General features: G+C 39.5%; 1 protein-coding gene across 1 annotated transcript; it reads left to right on the forward strand.

Moving 5' to 3' along the window:
* The first annotated feature begins 3849 nt into the window (after positions 1-3849).
* Positions 3850-10386, forward strand: asb6 (ankyrin repeat and SOCS box containing 6). The gene is made up of 7 exons (XM_044111395.1): positions 3850-3985; positions 4289-4420; positions 4621-4793; positions 6156-6262; positions 6350-6458; positions 6542-6628; positions 9238-10386. The coding sequence occupies exons 2-7, from the start codon at positions 4311-4313 to the stop codon at positions 9957-9959; spliced, it is 1308 nt and encodes a 435-aa protein (XP_043967330.1). The 5' UTR covers positions 3850-3985; positions 4289-4310; the 3' UTR covers positions 9960-10386.
* The last annotated feature ends 2051 nt before the right edge of the window (positions 10387-12437 follow it).

Here is a 12437-nt window from a genome sequence, read left to right on the forward strand (position 1 = left end):
TCCGGGCGCAAACCAAAAAAAGGAAAAGGGATAAGGATAAAGATGTTGACGGGTTAAAAAAGCCGCTGTACTGTTATAGAAGGCTTATGATGAGTAGACTGCCATAGGTAGGGCAGCTGTAAACTGTAGGAGAAGCAGCCGTGATGAAGAAGTGTAGGGTCACCAGATTTGGGTTTCTGAAAAGGAGGACACTTTTGTTGGCGGGGGGGGGGGTAGAACCAGCGGTAGCACCTGAAATCGGTAGCACGTGTGTACATGTGCTACCGATTTCTTTGCCATACAAAGAAACCTGGAATGGAGTAGTGGAACGGAGTGGCAATGTAATCACAATGCACTGTAAGCTATGTAATGTGTTTTGAGGCAGTTGACCAAAATCCCGGACGATTTTTAAATTCCCCCCGGACATTTTTTTAGGTCTGAAAAGTAGGACATGTCCGGGAAAAAGAGGACGTCTGGTCACCCTAAAGAAGTGTTATGTTGATATGTAATTGTGTTGCTTCTATTGTTGTTAGGACTGCGAAGACCCAGACGTGTCTCACACCCCCATTGGGATCCTGACCATCATTCCTGAGGACAGGCAGGCCTCCACTGACTCACTGCACCTCCAGTCTTCAAGTACTGCCATCATTTTGGAAGGAAGTCTTGTCATGAATGATCTTGGGAATCTTCCACATGCCATGTGTTTGCTCTTTGGACTTATTTATTCTCTGAATTTGGAGTACCCTCAACAACTGAAGTACACCTTTGACTTCATCCAAAGGGTGCTTCTCTCACTTGGACATAAATCCCTAAAACCAAAAATACAATCACTCAAAAATCTTCTGATGCAATGAGTGAATGTGATGTGACATTATGGATCAACGTTGATACCTTTACCCATATTGGAAAAGTGATTTTTATTTCTTGTTTGATTCTTTTTTTGTTGGAGAGAGCATCATTGCACTTGCAGACTACTAAATGGTTTTATGTTAATGAGGAGAAACATTACTTCACTTCACTACTTCACTATTTACTTTATCAATGTTGTGATAAATGTTGGGCTCTAGTATTGAGAATTGAGTTTTTGTTTCACACCAGTCAACAAAGACATTTAAGCGCAGGGATTCTCAAAGTTTTAAAGACTGAGGGCCATTTGAAGGATTCAATATTAGATTGAAGGCTACCCTAGAAAAAAAGTTGTGTCATTTTTTTTCCCTAAAAAAAGTCTGTGGAAAACTTTGTTTCCAGGTTAGTGTGTATGTAACCACACTTGAGAACCTTGTATTTAAGGTAAACTTGTTTAATTATTAAACATTTTTTTCCATTCAAACTGTTGTCTGTTGGCTCTTCGTTCCAATAACTTAACACTTTTGGTTCATCTTACTTGAACATATCAAGGCAATTGGTTTCCTGATATTTTGCAAGTAATGTGAACTCTTAAACGTGTAAGTATAACTTATTTTTATGAGTACTGCTTAATTGACATAACTCACAATTTGAAGTAGTCATAATTGACATTTTACAGTCAACTTTACTAATGATTTTGAGTTAACGGCACTCAAGTTTACTGCCATTGCATGAGTTGTCTGAATGAATATTTTACAGTTAACCCAATTAATGATTTTGAGTTAACGGCACTCAGGTTTACTGCCTTTATCTGAGTGGTCTAAACATAGTTATTTTTAGCAATAACACCTTAAAATGAATTAGCTACTTTACTTGAAGATTTTGAGGCAATCGGTTTCCTAACTTTTTTTAAGTAAAGTGAACTTATTACATTTTACAGTGTGGAGGGAGCCCTGCAGCTGGGATACACTTTTCTTTTTCATGGTCCAATGCTGGATGTGCTGGGCAACCTGCTGTTCTTGTCATCTAACAAGAAACTGCTCGCTCCTGTGCCCACATGGTGATGGTGGGAAAGTGAGATTGTCTGCTTCACCAGGGAACCCTGAGAGGTGTATGTGTGCAAAGACTTGAGAACCTATCACCTGCAGTTTTGTCAAGCGGTTTATTCAAGAGGACATAGTTTGAAAATAGCAGCTAAATGAAATGTGTTTGGAAAATAGTTTCACTGACTACACCCCAGATTGCTTGCAATACGGGAGCATCGCTTTATCGATCAGGTTACTTGGTCGTGTAATTGTCTTAAAAATGACAAAATTAGTATTAATCAGAACTACTGAGTTCAGCTTTCCACTCCAGAAGGGACGTTGCCAGTGTCCCAAATAAATTCACGCAGTTTTGCTTGTTTGTGATTCAGCAGCACGGTCACATTTACATGATGTGTTAGGTCCGCTTTCTTGCACACATAAACGCATTTTGACGTCTGTGCTGAGTAATAACAGCTGGGAAAGACAAATTCCAGACACAGTCGGGATCCTGACGCAGCAACACTGCCACCTACAGACATTTATACAGCATGCTGAAGTTTTATGTGCTGAAGTCAATGCAACTGATTTATCTCCATCCATCCATCCATCCATCCATCCATGTAAAGGATGCATCAGAGTTTTCCCACCGCATATGCTCATTTTCATAGTCAGCAATTAAAAATACACCCACAAATGCAAAAAAAAAAAAAAAAAAAATTACAACTCGTAAGGCAACATTTCACAGTAGCTTTCAAAGCGAGCCATCTGTCACAAAATCTTGTAAGACCACTTTTTTCCCTTCTTTTTTTGATGAGCACAACAAAAGCAAGTGTTGGAAACCAGATGCTGGTGGCAAAGTGAAGTAGTTGCCAGAAAAAAAAATAAAAAAATCTGAAAACTCCTTCTCACCACCAACTGTTCGCACTGGTTTTGCAAAACTAATTGCTGCTCATAATTAACTTTCCAAATAGTGTATATTTGGTGGTTTGTTTTACTGTGGTTGGGTAAAGGAAAGGCAGAAAATGTGGCACTAAATTATGTTCTATGAAATATGGAATTTAAGCTAACTCTGTATAAATGTGTGGATGAATAAAATACTAACAAAAACACATATGCAATTCAGTAACTTTTAGATCGCAAAATCCTATTTTTAAACAAAAATATCCATTGCATTCATAGAATTTTTAGACATGGATTATTTTAAAATGGATGCCAAATAATTTCGGTGCTAAAACGATTAAGATTCTTCTTCAGTTGCTTCACAGCTGCTAAAGTTTTCTGAACGTGTCAGAAAATAACTTGATGGCTCTCCAGTTATTTATTAATTTAATTTAATTTTTTGCAAAACAAGGCAGGCATGCCCTTCAAATTAAATGTCACCCATCAATCTTATAATGGTCATGTAACATTTGAAAACCACCACTAGCAAGCTATTAGCGTCATGTTTCACTGCAATTTGGCTAACAGTACTGGAAGAGCCAGACAGTAAAAGGTATAACATTTACTGCGATAAAAACTTGAAAAGCCTACCAAAATTATTAAAAAATAAATGTGTTGTTTATGTCTGCGTACAAACAATCACAATCACAAATAATAAAACTTTATAGTCAGCATTTTAAATAATGCTGTCAATATTACACTTCTATATTAAATATAAGTGTATACTTTTCTTGGTAATACCTCATACTGACACCATTCACTTCACAGGCACATTGACAGTGAATTTAATCTACAGTATTTTACTTTTTTTCATACCTCTCAACACGATAGTAGCTCGATGGTCGTCTCTGCAGGTAAACCACAAATCATTGAGTGTACGGCTTCTGGTTTTGTGACAAACTATTACTGACCAAAATGTATTTTTTACTTTTCTCTTAAATAAAACAGTAAATAGTATATTGTGGACAGATATAAAACGACATAAATATATTCTCACCTGCTCAAATGCGTTTTATTTTTTTATCCTCTTGTACTATTAATGGCGGCGGAACCTTGGTCAGTCTCGTGGTAAATGGGGACTAAATCAAGGTGGGACTGTTTGGGGCGTGTGGGAAGCTTCCTGTTTTGAAAATTAAACAACTAGTGTCATTAGTTCAGCGCTCAGTGGGATATTGCATCAACTTCTTTCGCTTTAGGTACTGTAGAACTCTTTCTATGAATAAAGTTAGCATGTAAATAAGTTTAGCCAGGGTTTCTGGCTCGACTGCTAATGCTAGCTGTAGTTTTAGCCGTGCATAAGACAGCTAAATGATAGTGCTAATTAACTCCAACTCGCGTTGACATGAAGCTAACAATTGTTTTTGACAGCACATATATTAGCCTGACGTCCTTTCGTTGGAAAATATTAATTTACCTGCTTTTTGAACACATTTTAAGCCAGTTTCAATGACACTGAACACGTCCACTTATTGTGGATGTTTTCTGTTTCTGGCACGTAGAGGTGTAAACGGTGGAGGAGCCATGCCTTTCCTCCATGGGTTCCGACGGATCATCTATGAGTATCAGCCGCTGGTAAACGCTGTTATGCGTGTGGTTGGGATAGAAGAAGAAGAGAGCAATAATGAAAACAGGTAAAGCGAAAAGCAACACCAACTTAATGTAAAGGGTGATTCAGTTTTAAGATTAGCTGTTTCTGCTCTTGGCAAACTATCTACTTGAAAGTAAATCAAAAATCTCCTTATTCTAATTTCTTACATTGGAAAATTATATCAGAGTGGTGTTTACCATTATTGTTTTTAAACATGCCTTGTTTCTTCTTTATTGTGAAAAGTCCCAAGGAAGAGTCCAGTCGGTGTAGCTCTTTGGTGGAGCTGCTGGAGCAAGAGTCCCAGTCTGAGGTGTTCCTGGAAGGCATCAGCTACGCCCTGTTTAAAGTGGCAGAGAGGGGACTGGTGTATGCAGCCAAAATCCTCCTACGATATGGAGCTGATATCAATTTTGAAGGTGAGCATTCATAGGTTGTTTCACAGATGCCACATTTTTTTCCATGAGTGTAGAGTTTGTACAACTGACAAATTAATGAACAGTGGAGCAAAGTCAGCAACTACTGCCTTGTTTTTAATAGTGAACGGTCATGGGGTTGTTTTTTTTTGCTTCCATATTTTGTACCCCTCAAAAATGGGATCACAAACTTTGGACAAATTTGTGAAGTTTTGGTTAATTATCATTAAAGTTTTGCACACAAATAAGAAATAAAAGTGTTAGAAATACTTGTAAAGTTTAGCCCTACCCTCCTTCATCACTCCAGCTCAACCTGAGTGATGATTTGGAAACAAAAGTTGCTTTGTGATCTTTTCTGTCCCATTTACGGAAAAAGAAAGGAAAAATAAACAACAACACTTCTGCATCTCTCCAATTCTCTTTAAATAAGAACAATCAGTTTAAAAAAAAAAAAAAAACTTTGTTCAGCACTGGACTAATGAAGCTGGCTTTTTGGGGGGCTCACTAGTTGTTGTTTTTTTTTTGAAGGGAAAAAAAGTTGTTAAGTTAGCAACCGTGCTTTGCCTGGTCTTGACTACAGCCCTGCTTATCTTCCTACTCTCATCCTCTCACTTGGCCAAGCCCCTCAGTATCTCTTTGCACCAAAATTTGTCAGATATTGACTGCTTATGCCTTTACAAGGGCTGTATTTACACCCTTATACCAATATAATGATTATTTGGACATAGAGCTCAAGCAACTACTCATAGAAATCAATGGATTTTTCCATAGACCCCATTGAACCTGAAACTAAAAACTCTTTATGAATCATTTTCCTATATGCAAAGCTCTATTCTGTAGCTTCATTGGTAGATGAAGCTTGATAGGACATTTCTGACGATCTTTGCTTAACCAAATAGCCGCACACATTACCCATACAGGAAGCAAGACCTACCACTCTCTTCCCTGTGCAGCAACAGATTCTTTCTATGTTGCTACACAACCAGGCTTCAGCTTAAACTTTGCTGTAGTGACCTCTTGTGGTTTAAGACATGCGTGTCCTGTGGGACATAATTAGTGGATTTGTGCAGTCTCCTTTATTCATCTCTCGCTTCTCCTGAATACCTCTCTCCTGTGAGTTGGCACTGACAAATGTTCTGACAGAGCATGCAAAGTGCTCCAGATTCCCAGTTTTCTAGTTTTTCCTCTTAATTCCATTCATACTAAAAATATAGGCCACAAGTTTTCAGAGAAGCAAAGCAGAGATAAAATGTACATTTAGTTATTTGTCTGCTTTGTGTGTGTGTGTGTGTGTGCAAATATAGAAACTGCTTATTAGCTTAAAAAAATCACTTTGAAATTTATTATGTTTCTTCCTTTGTCTAGATCCTGTGTCATACTACAATCCTCTACATATAGCCGTTTTAAGGAACAGGCCAAACATGGTGAGGCTGCTGGTTGGACATGGAGCGGACATTGAAAAGAGGGACAGGGTGAGTTTCTATCTTGCTTTCTCCCAATTCATCGCCTTCCTGAATCTGTATCATGGTGAATAAACAGCATGTACTACACATCTGCAGATCCACGAGAGCAGTCCCTTGGACCTTGCGAGTGAAGAGTCAGAGCGACTGCCTTGCCTGATCACATTGCTGGACCTTGCTGCGGATGTCAATTCCAGGGACAAACATGGTATGTTGCTTTCTTGCTGAAACATATCAGCTCATGCATCTATTTACTCTAAAGTGTTATTGCTTTGGTCTCTTTTATTAAAGGGAAAACGCCTTTGCTCCACGCATTAGCAAGCAGCGATGGACTGACCGTGCACAACACAGAGAACATCCGGCTTTTGCTGGAGAGAGGTACTGCTGACTCTTAAATGGTCGCCAGCTTCTCCGTGTTTGTCTGTTGTCTCTTTGGTTGGTCAAGTGTTAACTCAAACCTCAAATGCTACAAGTGTAATTAACTTAATCTAATCTGATCAAAGCATTAGATATGGGTTTTGATCAAGGCTTTCTTTAAATGATCAGAGCCCTTAAAGAAACTCAGCATCTGATGTTTGTCTACTGCCTATGCCTATTATTTTATGCATATAAAATGTGCCACTTGTTTTTGTGCACAAAACTGTTCTCGAAACCATCCAAGTTGATTTGGATTTCCCTAACAACTTAGGTGGCTTTTATAATGATGTAAACAGTGATGAAGTGGCTGCTGCATTTCTTAACTACTGGTGTTGGGTAAAGCTGCACAGAAAGCAGCTGAATCAGTGGTCATCTATTTTTGTGGCATTAAAAGCCACGCAGGAGAAAAACCATCTCTGTTTACGAGCCAAATTATCAAGATTTCCAACTAAAACAAAATGTAAACATGCTAACATTAACGCAGCACCACAGCAGAAAGGTTCCATATAAGTAACATTAAACACTGCTTTTAGAAACACAAGGCTGTCCTTCAGAAACTCTTGTGGCAAAAAATATCCATCGAGACAGATGAGTGATATAAAGAAATAAAATATATATATATATATATATATATTTATATATATTTATATATTTATATATATATATATATTGTGCTAACAATAAAAGCGACGATAAATAAATATTTCCAAGTTCTCTTCTGTGACTTCTATTGAAGTTCCCCAAACACTTCTCTTAAGTAAGTACATATCCACCTTTAAATAGGCTTCTTCTGGACCTATTTATGAACTGAACTCTGTAACTGTTACTGATATTTATTGGTGTTTCTATGGAACAAACAGAGGAGTAAACGGTAAAAACAACAATTTTGACTTTAAAGCCAGTTTTAAGGTTTTCAAACATCATTGATTGGAATTTATTGTTTCCATAATAAATCGAAACAAATTTCTTATAAGACATTCTTTACAAAAAAATAATAAATATTCAGAAAATCGTCCATTTTTGGCTGTCAAGAACAAGTGATGCTTCAGCATCCTGAATGTGCAGAATGGTGAGTCAGGTAGGATTTAGTCACAGTACCAATGAAGACCACAAAATAGTGATTAAACCTGGTGATAGAATCACCAGGTCAAAGCTGTTCAGAACCCTTCTACAACCAGCATGGTAGCCCAGTTTCAACAGCAACCTACCTGTTGTAGAACATTCTGTCCAACTTGGTTGTTATTGAAACAGTTCAAGTCCTGATCAATGACACTCCTGCAGGCACGAGGCAGAGACACACATCTTTTATTATCTAGAGCAAAACTCCCACAGTCGGTTGTACAAAATAGGTCAAAATACAATCTCGCAAAGTACTTTCAGAGTTCTGAGAATCTTGCAGGAAAAACTTCTAATCATTTTCCTGGGAGAAATTCTTTGACTCCACCGCACAGCGGCTGAGGGGGAGCACAAGTCTCGGCGATGATTGTTCAGCCTCCAGAAGAAAATTTAAACCGCCATCAGGGGTCGTCTGAGGCAGCGTTACAAAAGCTAAAAAAAAAAAAAAAAAAAAAGAAGAAAAAAAACAATTGCTTCTGCAGCTGTCTCCCCTGATTATTCACAAGCCGGCAGCCTCTTTAAATCCTTGAGAATCAGGAGGAAGGTTTGGGTTCAGTTAGGCTACGGCAGCTCATCCAAGTAAGTTTCAGATATTTCCTATTAAGAGTTTGTTTAATCTCTGTTGTAATTTTTTTCATATTTTGTGTTTGAACTCCTTACATCCGAAATCAGAAGAAAGTAAATGTGACAATATGAGACATATTTGACTGTCTTATAATTCATAAAACCATGCTGGCGTTAAGAAATGTTTGCTGAAAACAACTTAATCCACATTTAGGAACTTTGTATGAAATAAAAACTATGTAGCCGCCAAATCCATGAACCAACCTGATTATCGGTATTAGCAGAGGTTTGTGTTATTTCTTCCGAACAGCTCAAGAAAACAGTAAGTTAATACAAGAAATAATTACTCTAGTTTGTTTTATCTAACTTTTTTTAAACACACAATGTGAACTTTTCTTCTGATTTGGTTACATTGCAACCTCATGTTGGAGCATAACTATAAAATAGAGCAGAATGTCCTTATGGGTTTTAAGTATTTATTTTTTTTATTAAAAGTGTAATCTGAAAAAATTACAAATTAATGATCGGAGATGGTATCCATTCAGTCTGAGATTGAGCTATGTGCAAAACAATTCTGATCCTGTAGAGACAAGCTCCAAAACACTTGTAGCTATATATAGTAAGCAGCAATCAGAGGCTCTCCAAAGTATAGGCTCAAGAGGGCTGATTGCCGATGCACACCACTCTTAAAGGGGTTTTTTTAGCGTTGCAAGAAATCTGGAAAACCACGCATCCTTTTTTTTTTCTTTCACTTCAGAGTTGCGATTTTATTTATTTCGGTTTGTCACGTGAAAGAGCAATAAAATGCGATGAGGTTTTATAGATGTAAGAGTACGTTCAAGGTTTCTGTGTTTTTATCCGTTTGTTGGTGCTGTATCCCTCGTCTCAAGGGGCCGACGTCAACGCTGCCACTGTGGACGGCGAAACGGTGGAGTCGTCTTTGGTGTTCCTGGTGAAGGAGGCTCTGGACGCCAGCGCGGAGGATGCCGCCGAGATCGGTAAATTCTGCCTCAAAGCCACGCAGCTCCTACTGTCCCACGGCGTGGACCCCAGCTGCTGCGTGAACGAGGACGGCGATTCCTCGCTGACGCAGACGAGCCTGGAGCACTTCGACTTGCTCTTTCCTCTGGCCGTGCTCCTGATCCAGAGCGGAGCCTCTCTGGTCTGCTCCCACCACAGTTCCTCCTGTTGGTCGGGTTACAGCCTCCTCTTCCAGAGGCTTCAAACCGCCCTGCTGCGCTGCACCGATCAGAGTCACGCCGCTGACCTCTTGGAGCAAGCGGAGATGTTGCTGGACTTGGCGAGGGTAAATGTCCCAACGCTGAATCTGCCTTCCAGGGTGGAGCTCCCTGTGGCCAACCTGGACTCTCACCCGTACGCTCAGGCTCTAATAGGCCTACACAACCGCGTAGTGGAGCGTGAAGGAAGCCCCCCGCCTCTTCGTTGCCTTTGTAGGGCATTTATAAGGAGCTTCCTACAGCCCTGGCCACTGGAGGACAGAGTAAAAGCATTGCCTTTACCAGACAGACTGAAAGAGTTTCTGCTTCCGGAGCTCACCTACACCCCAAAGGCTGGCTGGGCCTGCTTCAAACCCCAACACACTCAGGATTAATAGAAACCAATTACCCTGAAATGACATTGTACATTTAGCTGTTCTATTTGCAAATTAGACAAAAGTGACAAAACCTTCATGCCTTTTTTTTTCTAAATTATTTTTTCTTTTCCCTGCGCCCCCCATCCCCCTTTTCTTTTTTACTTTGAAATACAAATATTCTTACGTTTTTTTTGTTGTTGTTTGTACAGCTAAATGTAAATAATTAGAAATGCTGCAGTACAAAATGTAACCACGTGATAGCAGTGTTGAATCACAGCAGCACACTCAATGATCTAAGATTTTTTTTTTTCTTTGTCCGTTAAACTTGTTCCATTTGAGTAGGATCCATCTATAGCTTACGGCCTTTTTGTGGTGATGCTGTGTTGTGTAATTTATGTACGTTTTTCCATAACATATTGGAATAAAAAAAAAAAATTGAACACTTTCCTATTGGCTTGTTTTTACACTTGTTTGCGTTCTGGAAAAAACTGCTCCTGCCTCTAGTTGTCCAGTAAGTGGCAGTATAGCGCCGGAAAGGAGTGCTGCACTCAGGCTACCTGCACAAGGGGAATAATTAATGCCATGTATGTACCACATGGTTGTGCTCATACACCAAACCTCAGAATAGCTGCTAAATAAAGCGGCGCGAGTTAAAGGCAGCAGCACAGCAGGAAGAGTCTGCTTTTTGTAGCTTTGACATAATGTGGCTGCTGAAGTAGAAAGCTTTACCAAGCATTCCTAATGTTTCTGATTAAATACAGATGAATTCTCTTCTTTCCCTCACACTCGGCTTGTTCAACACTGCTTCAGCAAGAGAAACGCGTGAAAAAGAAAATAAATAAACCCGCACTACGACGGTATAGGAAGGACCATATGATACACATGTGTTCAAGTGTACGTGTGCCGACGAAACTAAATAGGACATTGTGTGTTATACAACTAACCCCTTCCTGACATTGCTGAAGCTGGAGTGGCTCCAAGGCTTGCAGGCGCTCCAGCTCCTCTTGGTTATCTAGGTCACAGCCTCTGAGGAGAAGAGCCTCAGCAGCAGCAGCAGAGAGCTGCATGACACACGCTTCACTCTCCTGTCCGTCTGAATCTGCCTGCATGCTCTTGACAAAACCTCAACGCTGGCCCTGGTCGGACTAGGAAGGGAGGGAGGGAAGATGGGAGGCGGTTGAAGGAGGAAGAAGAGAGAAAGAGAGAGAGAGAGAGAAAAAAACCATTTGAGATACACGGACAGGATGCGTGGAACGGCTGAGAGAGTGCGCTCATAGAGGACATATGAAAGAAAGCACCATTGGTTTAGATGTACACCATACATTAGCTGCGGGAGCATAATCCTGACCACGCAGATGTGCACAGCAGTGACAGAAACAAGCCTCTTCCACGGTCTCCAATCCCTGCTAGTGGAAGGTGATGGAACAGAGATAGTGGGGGGAGGGCTAAGCCAGTAACTCTCCATCCAACGTTTATTGGAAAAACAGTGCGAGTGAAGCTCTGTACTGAAATTAGTTATTGATCTATCCTCTCCCCGAAGCCCGTGGGTCTTTCCCAGCACACCTGCTTATTCTCTGATAGCCTTTTTTCTTACCGTTATATACCAAGGGTCTCTGAGGGCTTGTACTTTGTTTAGTATTTAGTACCATACCTGGTTAATTTGTCCAAAGTAGTTTAAAAATGGTTTTAATATAAGATTGTAATAATAGCTAAGTGTTAACCAGAAAGGTTGGAATACGAAGCTCTTGAGCAATGTAAAATTGGTGAAGGAAAATAAAAACAACTATCTGTTTCTATAGTTGAAGGATAATCATTATAAATCCTTATCATTCATAATGATTCATCTGTTTCTTTATGAAACAGATGAATCACAATCAGCTCAGAAGAGGTTAAGGAATTCAACAACACTTTCTTGGGAAGCAAACGGGCCTTAGCTGCTACGCCTCTCTAAAAAAAGAAAGGCTCCACCCTAAGTCGGACTTCAGGAAGGGCTTAGCAGGGCTGTAGCCCAGGGCCCCTAGGTTCTGGGTGGCCCAAATCTTTTTTATTTTTTTATTTTTAAATGAACAGATGTTTTGAAAGATTCTAAGTCCATATCGGTCTGAGATATTTTGGATTTTGATTTTCATGTAGTAAAGCAATACTCAGCTGTGTCACCGTACCACCTCTAGACTAACCCTCGACTCGTAGGATCTCAGTCTTAACAGAAAGCTTCTTTGATTTTGGTATATTTCAAGGACTGCATTACATCACCACATACAGGCTGGGCATATTTACCACATCCGTCTGTCGTTGCAGTCGGTGCCCATCTCCACCGGTCTTAAAAGAGTTCGCTAATTTTTTGAACATGAAAAGATTTCTTGAAATGAAGGTGAATTTATATGGAATGTCTTGGAAATAAATACGAAAATCATATTCAGTAAAGATTATGTTGATTTGTATGCATAAATTAAACATTTGTAGTATTTATTCAACCTTTTTATGTCAAATTTTGGA

The sequence above is a fragment of the Gambusia affinis genome, linkage group LG03, assembly GCF_019740435.1.
Source record: "Gambusia affinis linkage group LG03, SWU_Gaff_1.0, whole genome shotgun sequence".
Classification (NCBI taxonomy): domain Eukaryota; kingdom Metazoa; phylum Chordata; class Actinopteri; order Cyprinodontiformes; family Poeciliidae; genus Gambusia; species Gambusia affinis.

What these genes read in the sequence shown, in the direction of transcription:
- asb6 (XM_044111395.1), top strand. Translation starts at nt 4,311, where the DNA reads ATGCCTTTCCTCCATGGGTTCCGACGGATCATCTATGAGTATCAGCCG. An exon ending in GAGAGCAATAATGAAAACAG is followed by an intron (nt 4,421 to 4,620) that starts GTAAAGCGAAAA and finishes TATTGTGAAAAG; the next exon opens with TCCCAAGGAAGAGTCCAGTC. An exon ending in ACATTGAAAAGAGGGACAGG is followed by an intron (nt 6,263 to 6,349) that starts GTGAGTTTCTAT and finishes ACACATCTGCAG; the next exon opens with ATCCACGAGAGCAGTCCCTT.